The sequence below is a fragment of the Oryzias latipes genome, chromosome 14 (genome assembly GCF_002234675.1).
Source record: "Oryzias latipes chromosome 14, ASM223467v1".
Classification (NCBI taxonomy): Eukaryota; Metazoa; Chordata; class Actinopteri; order Beloniformes; family Adrianichthyidae; genus Oryzias; species Oryzias latipes.
Genome location: NC_019872.2, coordinates 23,659,219 through 23,673,154, shown reverse-complemented (window position 1 = coordinate 23,673,154; position 13,936 = coordinate 23,659,219). Strand labels below are relative to the sequence as shown.

The following is a 13,936-nucleotide window of genomic DNA, read 5'->3' as shown; positions in this document are numbered from 1 at the left end:
GAGTCTGCCTCTGGACTTTAGTAATTCATAACCCTCAAGATCTTTTGAAAGGTTCAAAACTGCATCCAGCCTCAGAAGCAATGATATGTTGTGAATGGAGCTCAGTAGTTCTACCACATTAAAAAAAAGAGCTTTTTTTGTCTTTGCCATCAAGACACCTTGACAGATTGATAATTAGAAAATGACATGGTAAGAAAACCTTTGGGGCTAATTCTGGATGTAATGGCTTTTGATAATGTAACGACCCAGCTAGTACGTCACTGTAGTGGGGAAGCAAGAGCTAGCGATGATAATTTAAAATTACTTTCAATAAACTGGGACTTATATTATATAATATATTATTATTATATATTATACTTATAGTATTTGTTTTGTTGCTCCTCTTTGTACTTTGTTCATTTTGAAGTTCTATTTGGAACCTTGTAGGTCCTGCTGTGATAAATGACAATTCTTGCATTTTCTTAACTGGTTAAGGTTTTCATCAGGAGTATATAAGTGTTGATGTGCTTTCAGCTTCTACAGAAATGCAGAGGTTTAGGAAAAAAAAACCTCCACATCTGGATTTCTGTCGGAAAAATTCTTTGCACGCTCCCGTGACCTGTTTGCGCGTGGCTGTGTGCGGACTCGCCCCTGTGGCAGAGGACACATCTCATTAGCAGACAGACGGACTGTGCGCCACGTGGACCCTCCTCCACAGGTGAGTGCGCCTCGTTTTGTCACTTTGCGCTTATTACGCACGAACGTGAGCGCCTGTCTGTGCGCAATCTGGACACTGTTCGAGCGTGAGTCCGAAGAAGCTCATCTTTAATCCTAAAACAGGAGGATCAGACTCTCCCTTTCTGCTCTCTCTCGGGCACGCGCTTTCTCCGCGCACAGATTTATTTTTTCCAGCTGTTGCGCCAGAAATCGTGTTTGTTCCAAAGAAGTGAGAGGGGAGCCGCAGCGCGTGCACTGCTCCACGCGCGCGCACACCCATTTCAAACGGGAAAAGGAGATCGATGGATAAAGTGCGAAACATTTTACGGTTTTTAGTGACAACTACAGTCAGAAGTCAAGTTCTAAAGAAGATCCCGGTGGGGACTAGTTTCTCTGGTCTGGGTCTGTGAGGCTTGATACGTTTAAGGCACATCAATTCTACCCAGAGGAAAAATGGAACCATCTGCTTTTTTGAACTTTCAAAAACAACAACCCCTGTGTTCTTATCAAATAAGAATCATAAAAATAATTACATCCCGCTTAATCTATTCTTCTAAGGCAGTTGAGTTTTCCAGGTGTTTGTAAGTGTGTTTGTAGCACAGTCAGGTTTTATAAACTTCCACCTGATTCATGGTTCCAACACATTTATTCAGCATCAATTTAGTTTATTCTTCTAACTTCAATGAAGAATGATTTTGACAAAAATTATTCAGGCAATGTAAAAATTATTGGGAGTGAGAGCACACCCTTTGTCCCCTTGATTGATAAGAGGGCCCCCCACCCTGCTCTGCCAGTCCAAATCTGTCAGGTTTATAATCACCATGGAGACATTCTCCCCCTTCAAGATAAGATAAAGATAAAGCCGTTCTCAGATTAAACATGTGCCTATTGAAATCCACAGTTTCTGAAACGACACCTCTTGTGTTTTTTTTTTCCTTTCTATTTCTTCCAGGATGAAGCGATTTAGCCTTTTGTTGATGCTGGCAGCTGTCCTGAGCTTCTGCCAGGCTCAGGTAAGAGCTCACCTGTCTCACCTGTCTCAGTGTCAGGAACCAGGGGTGTAGGGCCCAAAATGCAGGAGAGAATAAACAAATTTAAACATGAAAAACCTTGGCAAAACAAAAGAATAACAAAAAAGATGACCTGACAATGAAGGACTGAAAACCACACACTTAAATGAACTGAGGACCATTAACATAAACGTGCTATTGAACCTGAGCGCGGTTCAAACAGTAGCAGTGACCTGCAGAGATCTTCAGTTTGATGAAGACAACATAAGAGGTTTACAGAAACCTACAGTGAATAAACTTAATTTGCATGAAAATGTGAAAACGAAAGGTTCCACAGGTATAATGGACAGCTAGAAGGAGAACTTAGAAGAACTGTCACGATGTGGGTGTGGCTTGAGAGCCGGTAGGACCCAGATGCAGAGGCGGAGGCACGAGGATCAGGGACTAGTGGTTTTAATACGAAAAAACAAACAAAAAGCGCTGCAGAGCAGGTTCACAGAACAAAAACAAAAACTTACTTGGCGTGGCATGAACCATGGACGAGGCAAGAGACAGGAACATGGACTAGACAGGACAGGATGACATGAACACCATAACAGAGCTAATGGACCAGCACAGGAGGAAGGCAGAGACACGACTTAAATACAGACAGGGCAGCCAAGACACAGGTGAACACGATCAGGGCAGATGGGGACCAAAGGAAGTAAAACTCAAGAAACCAGACAAGACAGGAGAACTTTCAAAATAAAACAGGAAACAGAAACAAACAAGACAGAACAAGAACAAGGACGAAAAACAAGGCAACAAACTCAAAACATGACAAGAACTGATGAATGAGGAACATGTTAGAGCAGTGGTCCCCAACTACCGGTCCGCGGTAAATTTTGGCACCGGGACGCACAGAAAGAAAAAATAATTTCCATTTTATTGTCAAAGTCGCGACACAAAACATCACGTGATACACACCGCTAAAATTAAACCCAAACAACCAAAATGAGCAAAAAACAAACTTCTTTAGAAAGTTGCTTTGACAAGGGGAAACGGTCCAATGAAGGGACAGAAGAGGAACCTGCACACGGGAAATCTGCCTTTAATAGGCAGCGGTAAACTTGCCTTGCGTTGCACCTCAACCCCCCCACCGGTCCGCGGTAAAGGTGTCTTGCGTTGTACCGGTCCGCGGTGACAAAAAAGTTGGGGACCACTGTGTTAGAGGATACAGAGTAAAAGAGGTGGATGCTGTGGAGCTGAAAGTAGCACAGATCAGTGAGGATGAAATGAGGAAAACATCAAAGAGGATGAAGAGTATACAGTTGGTCCTGCTAACACACCTGTGGAGGTCTGGTGTAGATTCTTAGAAACTACAGAGGAATAAAGCTGATGAGTCATGGGAAGAATAGTGGAAGATAGATCAGAAGTGAACTTTTGTGAACAACAGCTTAGTTTCATGCAGAGACAGATGTAATTTCTGCTTTGAGGATGTTTCTGGAGAAAAACAGAGAAGGTCAGAAGGATCTGTATCCGGTCTTCTTCGTCAGATCTAGAAAAAGTCTATGACAGGATCCAGAAGAGAAGCTGTGGTTTGGATGAGGAAGTATGAAAACTGGAAGATAGTGGTGAGATTTTCTGTGGGTGTGACAGAGGGTTTCCATTGATGGACAGACTGAGAGTTGAGGTAGACAGGAACCTCTGTGGATCTTGACCATCCCATGTTTCGTCTGCAGTAACTCTGCTGGTTGTTTCTCCTTCCAGTCAGAGTCGGGCGGCGAAGGGGAAGGGTTGGAGGAGGAGCCAGTGGAGCTGTTCACAACACCAACCACAAAGCTTGGCGCTGCGGTCTCAGACTTTGGCTACAACCTTTTCCGTGCCTTGGCAAGCCGTGAAACATCTAGTAACATCTTCCTGTCACCCATCAGCGTGTCTGCAGCTCTGAGCCAGCTGTCCCTGGGTGAAAACGCCAACACCCCCTCTCTTAAACCCACTCACAGCCCATACATTGTCAAGCTCAGAGCCTCCCAACCATCAGTGTCCTAAAGAAACCAGTGAGAAGGGAGCTAATGTTCCAGGCAACTGATTTATGTTTTTAATTTATGTCAACGCTCATGTCAGAACTCACTGCCTCTACAGCAGAGTCACACTCGCTGGTGGGTGGAGTCACATGGTCATATTTATTGATCACTGATCAGTGCATTGAATGAGGAGTCCCTCAGATGAGCACACAAGTGTTTTCAGGACATTCATAATTTTAGAGCTGTGTCTTTCTCAGAATGAGAATCACTCATGGAGACCAGTGAAGGCATCATCTGCTCACTTCCCCATCTATCATGCAGGAGCGTCTGAAGGATCCCAGAGGCAGCTGTTCAGGGCTCTGAGGTATCACACTCTGCAGGACCCTCAGCTCCACAGCACCCTGAAGACCATGCTGGCGTCAGTAACGGCGACGGGGAAGGGCCTGAGCACAGCTGCCCGCCTCTACCTGGCACGAAGTGAGTTCCGCTTGAACTTACAGGACCACATGCAGACCTTTTAGCCTCTGGAGACTGTAGCATCACAACAGAATTCCTGTTTGGAGACACATCGATGTGATCACTTTCCTGCAACCTTGACTAGGACAGAAGCTTTTGGTAGCCTCGGTCTGGATGTTTGGTCCTTCATCTCACTGCAGCCTTATGGGCAGATCATCTGCAGAAGCAGCTCCAGCTCATCTCTGACGCTAAACTGAATCCTTCAACCCTCTGTGTTCAGGACTCCGCCCAAAACAGGACTTCTTCAAAGCGGTGGAGCAGCAGTATGGAGTTCGGCCCAAAGCGCTTATGGGAGGAGCCAAAGATGTGAAAGAAGTCAATGACTGGGTGTCTCAGCAGACGGGCAGGAAGGTTCTGCAGTTCCTGGCCAAGCCCTTCCCTCGCGCCGCTGGGGTAAACGCCGTGAGCGCCTCCTACTTTAAAGGCACGTCTAGTTTCCTGATGATCTGCTTACTGATACAAAGCATTGCAGACTAAAGGACCGTTGGATTTATCGTTCATTTGAAGTCTAAAGTGCGGCTACAAGAAACTGAAAATATTTAAGTAACGATCCATGTGTTCTGCTAAAGTTTCGATAAAAGCCATTATTGAGATTAAAACAATGGTTTTTCCAAGCATCGGGGGCAGTAAAGTCCTGTTTATCCAAGTCTGACTGACCCAAGGTATATGCAGATGGTTACAGCCACCTGAATGCAGAACCTGTGGTTCTTGCTGTGGTGAATATACAGTAGACATGAGGCTATGAAACCAAGAAGAACCTGGAACACCAAGTCATTCAATCAGTGCAGCAGAAATGATCACTTGACTTTGGAGTTCACTTCACAGTTGAGTCCTCATCAGAGATCAGCCCAAAGTTTTTTAGACGTAATTTCTTCTCAACAATCATAATCACATTAATCATATTTATAACAGAGCTGTAAATTACAGAGAAAACTTAAAACAAATGGGTTGGATTCAAATCTAAGAGACACACTGAGCATCTACAGCAAAATATTAGAAATGAATGAATGAATGTATGAATTGCCTTTATTGTCATTGCAATAAGACCAAGTACAATGAAAAGCACTTTTTTAGATGGCAGGAAGGATAAATGCATGAAGACAACGGTGGAGGCAAAAAAAACAACAACCCTCACATCTACTCTGTTCTTGTTGGGGCAAAGTATACATGTTGATGATGAAAAAAAACCCCTCTTGTACAGAGACGCACAATACAAAACAGATACATGTGATATTGGTTGAGGGGGCCCAGGGTATCACGGGTGCATTGCACCATCTCAGGGAGCTGCATCCTCAAGGTGCTGCAGGCTCCGGTAAGTAGTAGGAAAAAGAGGCAAAGAGTGACTGATCCTACCAAGGAAAAAGCACGGTCAGCTCAGGGAAAGTCAGATAATAATTTTTGGTGCCAACAGACTAGTGTTACCCTCTGCCAGCTGTGTCCTTGACTGGTCTGACAGTCTTTGAGATGCTTTTTGGACAGACTCCAGGAGGAGAAGAAAAGCATGTCTGATTTCGACAAATGAGATCCCAATGAGAGCAGCACCGACTAAAGTGGGATGAACTCCTGATTGAAAGCTTTGCCCAGGTGTTTTTTTCAGTTGTCAGTGTAGTCCACATTGTTTTCCAGAACCACCTGGAAGCCAGATGTCAAGGTAAGCATCCAGATTTGGTAGAAGCTCAGAGAAAAAAAGTCTCCAACGCTGTCTTTACTACTGAAGCAACACTGACTCTGGTGACCTTTGATTGATGGAGCCAGGTGTCAGGAATGACATTCTTTGTGTATTTCTGTTTATCCTTAGCCACAGTTTCAGATTTGACGCCGCATCGACCATTTAGACCTCAGGAACGCATTTATGGTTGAGCTTTTCGTTTCCGACAGGAAAATGGGTGACCCGCTTTGGGCAGAGTGGAGCTCTGGACAACTTCCAGGTGGAAGGTGATGTGCCAGTGCGTGTTCCTATGATGCAACAAGACAACTACCCAGTGAAGATGGGATCAGACTCTGATTTGAGCTGTGTGGTGAGTTCTGTGTTTCTGCTTGTTCCTGCAAGCCTCAGAGGTTCTGAGACGTTTGGGGTTTCTCTTCATCCAGATCGCTCAGATCCAGATGCAGGACGGCGTCAGCATGTTCATATTCCTGCCAGACGGTGTCACAGCTAACATGACCCTGCTGGAGGAAAGTCTTACAGCTGAATTTGTTCAGGACCTGGCCATGACGCTGCTGCCTGCAAAGGTGTCCCTCACTCTGCCTGTTCTGAGGCTCAGCTTCTCCACTGACCTGCTGCCTCTGCTCGGTGACCTCGGTGAGTCTGAATGTCAGAACCTTTCTTTCCTTTTGAACCCTATTAGCACTGGTGTTCGCACGGGATGAGGGCAGGAGACACCAGCTTCTTCTCGCTCCTTCCATGGACCGGGGTGGGGGGTGGGGGTGGGGTGTTGGATAGTAGAAGCAAAGGTCTGACCCAGGCAGGAGTGTGAGAAGCATAAAATTATTAAATGTGGAGCTTCTTTTCTTTGCAACAAATAAAGTTGTTCCTGGATAAACTGAAGTTCCTGCAGTTGATGAAACTCAAGTAAACCCCAGGTTTGTGGTTTTTTTCGTTATTATTACTGAGACTTCAGGCTTATCTTCTTGATCTGGATGAACATCAACGTCTACTGGTCTCTGACCAACATGAGGATCTGATCTTGACTTTTAGCGAGAAACTTGCAGAAACGTCATGTGCCGGTTATTGTTTTGATCTTCATTGGGATAGGTGGACATTAGAATGGGTTAGGTGATTAGGAGAGAAACTTGTAATCCCTAATCTAAAAATCCACATTGAAGAAGCTTTTTTTTCTTGGTCTTATGTGGAGATGAGAGGACTCTTCATGAACCTACTTTATTAAACACCCACTCAAGTAAAATCATGTTATTTTTGTTTTTAACATGATCTTGTAGCATTTTTCTTATGGTGGAGGACATATCTAAAGAAGAAAAGCTTAAATTGAAAATCTGAGTATTTATTTATTCAAATCGTTGTGAATCAGGAGCAGATGAAAGTGGCGTTGGAAAAAGCATGTAGGTGTTGATGTGGGGCCTAAAACAGCAGGCCACAAACTCTCTGCTCGTCTCTATTCTGATGCTTTCACTGTCAGACTAATAGATCCATGTACGACTTTGTTTTCCTCGTCTGGAATCTGGATCTAAACTGTACGGCTGGATAGTTCCAATACTGCTCACTTAGGTAGTAAGGTAGCAGGAGAGTGTAAACAGAGGGATAATGGGAAATGAGTGAAGGCTTACTCCTGTCAACAGTACCGCTCACAGCTCCGAAGGGAATTTTGCTCTGCAGAAACCATGTCCCAGGGAACGACCCAGATTTTTTGATTTGAGCTAAAAATGGCAAAATTGTAATTAAAAGACTACTGAGGAATCTTTGAAAAAAGACCAAAAGATGAGTGGAGTGGGTCTTAAGCAAATTCACTCAAAAAAAGGACTGTTGGCATACGATACTGTGATTCTGAGCTGTGGTTGGATGACATCTAGTGTTTTTATCGCCTTGAGATTTTTTATCTAACCAGTCCTCCTTCTTATAGGTCTCTCTGAGTGGATGGAGAATCCGGAGTTGGACAACATCTCCACTCAGCGCAGCAAGCTCAGCAGCCTTGACCACAAGGTCGTCATGGAGACGGCACCAGAGGGGAGCCAGTATCCGGATGTCGCCTCCACACATGGCCACTTGACATACCGAGTGGACCGGCCCTTCCTCTACCTGATCCGTGACGAGGCCTCAGGGGCGCTTCTCTTCATCGGCAGGGTGGTCAACCCCAAAGGCCTGACAATATAACCCCCCGTGTCCCTCCTCAAAGTGCACACTCTTAGCGGGTCCTAGGAGGGATTGGGCGGGCGACTGTGAGGTTTGTGTTTCTGTGGACGTACTCATCAAACACAGACTCGCACAGGAGGAAATCATCTATGGTCTTTTCATCTTAAAAAAATAAAAGCAAAGTCAAACCCTGTTCTGTTTTCTGTCCAGTTCTTTTCCCAAAAGGTTTCCGACTCATCCATGGAAATTTATGTCATTTCTTTACTTTGTTTTTATCCGTCACAAAAGTTGTTGCTCCCAAAAACCTCATTTCCTTAGCAAAAGTGGCCTGAGGACAGAGAGGACCACAAACAAACCAGTGGACTTTTAATTATGATAATGACAAGTTTAGTCAAAATCAAAAACCTTTATTGTTTTTTCTAGGATATAGTTTCTGCAGAACAGCTGGAATTCTTCAGAGAGTCGGACTGTTAGCACGGGGTAAACCCGCCGCCATTGCCAATCTTTTGTTTAGATTCTGTCCCGTAAGCTTTCAGCCCCTCACACCCCCATCCTAACATTAGAAGTGCAACAAAAATGGCAACAATATTTAGATCCAGACAGTTTAGATCCAGATCACAGACAAGGAAAACCAAGACGTACATGGATCTATTAGCCCTTGTGCTATCTTAGATGACCCCACCCTTACTATGACGTGTTCTCCCTACCATGACAAAGGTGGGTAAAGGTGGAAAGATTTCATGTAATCCATGGACACCAGTGAAGATCACAAATCATTGAAGAAAAAAGGTTCAGAGCACTGTTGGGTCTAGATGACCCCACTCCCAATGTTAAAGTGCCTAGCATAGCACAAGGGTTACTCTGCAAATGGATGCATTGGAATGAAGCAGAGCAGGAAGCTTGTGGCTTGCTATTTTAGGCCCTACATCACGTGTCAAACTCAAGGCCCGGGGGCCAAATGTGGCCCTTCATGTCATTGTATGTGGCATGTGAGAGCATAAAAGTTTAGAATTTCTCAAAATAAAAAAATTGGGTGTATATATTCATATCTAGGGGTAATCTGACTTGAAATATCAGATTGGGCAACTATACATTAGGACTTAAACACTGTCCATACAACCTAACCTTTCAGAATCTAATTTAAAAGGATTTATGCTAGAGTACCAAGCAAATATATGTTTTCTATGCAACTGTAATTGTCACTTTAAAAATATATAATAAATACATAAATGAGTTATTTAACATTAAGTTGTAGTTATATTTTTCTTCCATTACATTTAGTTGCATGTATAAGTTATATCTGGCCCTTTGAGGACAGCCACTACGTATGCTGATGTGGCCCTCAGTGAAAATGAGTTTGACACCCCTGCCCTTCGTCTACACTTACAAGCTTTTTCCAACTGCATTTTTTCATCTGCTCCTGATTCACAACCATTTGAATACATAAATACTCAGAAATTCATTTTAAGCTTTTCTTCTTTAGATATGCCCTGTCATGTGCGGGGAGGCTCGAGAGCCGGTAGGACCCAGACGCAGAGACGGGAGGCCAACGGGTTCAGGACTAGAGGGTTTATTAAACGAACAAAAAGCGCTGCAGAGCAGGATGACCAAACAAAAACGAAAACTTACTGTGACGTGACGAGAAACATGGAACAAGGACGCTAAGACCAAAGGACGTGAAACACATGACCAGAAGTTATTTGACCAGCACAAGAGGAAGGCAGAGACAAGACTTAAATACAGACAGGGCAGACAAGACACAGGTGAACACGATCAGGGCAGATGGGGACCAAGGAAGTACAACTCAAGACAAGACAAGACAGGAACCCTTTCAAAATAAAACATGAAACAGAACCAAACAAGACAGAACAAGAACTTGAAGCAAAACCCAAGACAAAACAAACTCAAACCATGACATGCCCTCCATCATGAGAAAAATACTACAAAAAATGTTAAAAACACCAATAACACGACTTTTCATCGGAGTGGATCTTTAAAACCAAAAACCAGGGTGGGGGGGCTCCTCTGAAACCTGGGTGAAAAGGAAAAGAGGGGATGTAGAAACCTTGACCTTGAAAAATGCTCTGGAGCATTCCAAAACCCAATAAACCTGAACTTGATCAAATTCAAAACCTAAGCGCAGAAGAAAACTAGTGAGGGGGGAGGAAATCTGCTACTCCAACGACTGGAGATGACATGGCTGTAAATCTGAATCTTTCAGGGAGGGCGGTGGTGAGAGAGCTGAGGACGGGGGATAGCCCCCTCCAAACTTGAACAGCTCCTGCACCACAGAAAGCTCTCTGCTGCTCTCCTGACAGGACTGTCGAGGGGTTGAATTGGAACAGACCCCGGCCCCATTGTTGTTAATGAGGCTTGTTTCCTTGCGTGTGTACGTGTGTGTTTTGTATGTGTGTGTATGGTGTACTTAGCATACTTTTCCAGGGAAAACAAAAACGTTTTAACATCTTTCCAGAAATGGGGAACTTTCTGGGGGAGCTGTCTGCCCCTGTCCACAGATGATGATTCATCTGAAAATTTTTTCTTTTAAAACTCTTATCCAAGAAATTAGTCTACTTTTGTCAGTTTGAGCGAGGAAGCAGAGAATGAGAGTGCTGGATGCCCTGAAGACACCCCTCCCCACTGACCTGTAGCCTAAAGGCCCGTACACACCGGGACGAATATTCGCCAGCCGTTTTTCGCCAGCGCTTTTCAATATGTTTTTTGTGTTCACACCCAGGCGATTTTCGCTGACGATGAGCCGAGTGAACATGCATGTTCATTCCCTGTCATTAGATGGCGCTTAATGTAAAACAGAAATACCCCTGTGCGCAAGGTGGCGCTGCGCAACTTTACGCTTCTTAAAGTCGCTTTTCACTCAGAAGGAGAGAGCAAGTATTTACGCGCTTTTCAGAATCTAACAAAGAAAACATGAATATTTCAAGCACCAGTAGCTCCAGCTCCAGTTCCAGCGATGAAGAAATTATTCTGTTGAATGATGAAAGACGCCGGAAAAGATGTCAATTTTGGGTACATCCCATAATTACGAGAAGAGAAGAACATGGGGAGTTTTATCGACTGGTACAAGAGCTAAAAATGTATCATGAGCGTTTTCGGGGATATTTTAGAATGTCCGTCAGTGAGTGCATCTTCTTCGTCTTATTTCTTTGCGGCAGTGTAGACGCTACTTGGCGTCTATCTTCTTCGCTGGTATGTGTGCTCAGCAAGGCAGTTTTGTGTTTGAGTGCCCCCTAGTTGTGTTTTACTGTAACTTCAGAAGCTCCAGACACGTGTGCAAAAGCGCCATTCTCATTGGTCGTATAGTTTTTGACGCAGCGCGTCAAACCAAAAAAACGAACCCGAGGCGTTTTTAAAAAAATGACGCTTTTACGCGTGGCGTTTTTCGTGTCGGTGTGCACACTCACATTGGGGCCCTTTGTTTAGTCACGAGGCGTTAAATGTCGGCGAATATCGCACGCGAAATTCGTCCCGGTGTGTACAGGCCTTTAGATAACCAGTGACTGTGGATTCTCCCTCCAGAGTCCAGAATGGGAGAAGTTGTTCTTGGAAATGTGAGCACGTTTTACAGAGAACAACCCCCCACCAGCACCCACAGCATAACCTCAGCACAGGAGAACCTCTCAGCAGGGCCGCTGGTTTACAGACGCACAGTCAGCATGTAGTCTTCATCAGCTTCCCTATCTCACATTAGAGGCCCCCCTCCCTTTCATTTCAACCACGAGCTCCATCAGACATGAGACTCTGATCCAAACCTCCCCATCCACATGAAAGAGCAGCAGCAGGAGCTGCAAACTGCATACAGTCACACAGCAGATGATCTGTGATGTGAAGATCATGCAGCAGAGCTGGGTATGATGACCCCCCCCCCCCACCCCCTCAGTTTTGAGGCTTCATCCCCTTCCACGCTGTTCAGGATGGAGGCTGTTGAGGGCTAAATGAAGCACAGAGGAGAACAAAACTCACAGCACTTCGTCAGAACAGAGATTTTGATTGCAAACCTCACCCTAACATTTAACATACACGGAACAGAAAAGCCAGAACAATCAGACATTTTGACAAAGTTACATGAAAAACATAAACCTGAACCAGAAAGCACAGATTCTCATGCACAAACCTTTCAGGGAGCAAGAGGACTATAGCAGACACAAAATGAAACTGAAAAAACAATTTCAGAGCACAGGCTTTGAGACAACATGGTTTTGAATTGGGGCCTGAGTAATAAACTAACCTGAATTGACCTCTCACCTCTTACCTGGGAGTCCCAGCTGTCATTCAAACCTGCTTCCACTTAACTTCCACCCTGTGTGTATTTACCATCACTGACACCCCCAATGTGCTGTTGTCAACTTTCTGAACGGTGTAAAGATGGTAGTGTTGGTGGGCTTGCACTGAATAAGAATCCTGACACAAAACGGAACTCAGCTTTTCAGAGAGGTCCTTGACAGAACGTGAACTCCTCGTAGACGGAATGTGACGCGTCCTGCAGCCTGACTCCAGGAGGAACGCTTACTTCCTGCTGCTGATGTCGCCGTCTTTGTGTTGAAATGAGCTCCAGACGAAAATCTGTTTCCTGAGTTTGAGCAACAGCTGCAGCTATTTATACAAACAAGACAAAGTGTTGATCCAGAACTCGGAGTTCTAGAACACACTCACATGAGGAGGATCCAATGTTCTCTAAAGCCCTTCCTGCTCTCTGTCTGCATGAGCGAGTTTGTTTCAATGAAGAACAAGATGTTTGTGTTGAAGACACAAAAAAGAATAAGTCAACAATGAGAAGAGTGCCATGGGGGCTGTGAGTCTCCATCATGACCTGATACTGATTCAGCTGAGATTTGGAGGAATTTCCTTAGAGACTCTGGCCCAGAACCCCAGCATCTATGCCCATAACCACAAGCCCAGAAAAATTATAATATCTTTGTTTTGTTTGAAACTAGACTAATTAAATTCACACTCAAATATTTCATCTAGAACAGAACAAAAGGGAAACATTAGATGGGACTCTTGTATGCAACATTGACATCAAATCTGGACAAAAGCAACAGATGATAAAGAAACACGATGATTTAAAAAGTTTCCAGTCAAAGGTCTTCATAACTCATGAAGGTGTTGGGTCTCTAACTGTCTTAAAGGGTGTTTCAGAGAGGTAGAAGTGAACATGGATAGTCACATAAATGTGGAACAAGTCATTCGTGACTTTTGAGAGCGAGTACTTCTTTTTAAGACGGGGAACCACTGGTTGACAGTCTTCGCATAGGAAACCCTATTTAGGGTACTGGAGAGGAGAATTCCACTGATACCTAATTTTCTTTTAGAATCTGGAAGAAGAGCTACATGTTGTATGAATTTAGAAAAAGCGTGGAACGTGATGCTGTAGTAGGAACGTGATGCTGTAGTATCGCGAGACCCAGCGAGACGAGTGTGGTGAGTCGACTTGGCGGCGCGTAACCATTTGAACAAACATTTTCGATCTTGTTTCATTTTTCCGCCATATTAAAATATTTCCTGCTAACTAACATAACCTGTTAAGAGTATTAAGCTTCTGTCAGCCTGGAGGACCTGGAGAATTTCATTGACGAGTGTTTTAATACCTGCAACATGGTGAAGCCCAGAACCGCCACCACCACCCCCTCCGCCAAGCGTGAACGGCCTGAGGACTCTCCCGGGGCTGTGTCCTCTCCGGGCAGCGGAGTGAGCGATATCCTGGATTCGATCGACAAAAAGCTCTCCAGCTTTGATTGTCGCCTCAATTTGCTGGAGATCCTCCATAGAGAATTTCAAGGTCTGCGGGAGTCTCTGGAATTCAGCCAGCAGCAGGTGCGGGAGCTCGCAGCGGAGAACCAGGCCCTCAGAGAGACCGTCAAGATCATGGGCAATGACACCGC

General features: G+C 44.6%; 1 protein-coding gene across 1 annotated transcript; it reads left to right on the top strand.

Moving 5' to 3' along the window:
- The first annotated feature begins 576 nt into the window (after positions 1–576).
- On the top strand, positions 577–8,229 carry serpinf1 (serpin family F member 1). Its single transcript, XM_020709096.2, has 8 exons — positions 577–697; positions 1,649–1,709; positions 3,456–3,651; positions 4,034–4,189; positions 4,449–4,652; positions 6,107–6,246; positions 6,320–6,530; positions 7,807–8,229. The coding sequence occupies exons 2-8, from the start codon at positions 1,650–1,652 to the stop codon at positions 8,055–8,057; spliced, it is 1,218 nt and encodes a 405-aa protein (XP_020564755.2). The 5' UTR covers positions 577–697; position 1,649; the 3' UTR covers positions 8,058–8,229.
- Positions 8,230–13,936: the final 5,707 nt, after the last annotated feature.

Bases quoted from the DNA above. Each gene is read 5' to 3' on its own strand.
- serpinf1 (XM_020709096.2), top strand. From the start codon at position 1,650: ATGAAGCGATTTAGCCTTTTGTTGATGCTGGCAGCTGTCCTGAGCTTC. The intron at 3,652-4,033 runs GTGAAAACGCCA...TCTATCATGCAG, and splicing joins TCTGAGCCAGCTGTCCCTGG to GAGCGTCTGAAGGATCCCAG. The intron at 6,247-6,319 runs GTGAGTTCTGTG...CTCTTCATCCAG, and splicing joins ACTCTGATTTGAGCTGTGTG to ATCGCTCAGATCCAGATGCA.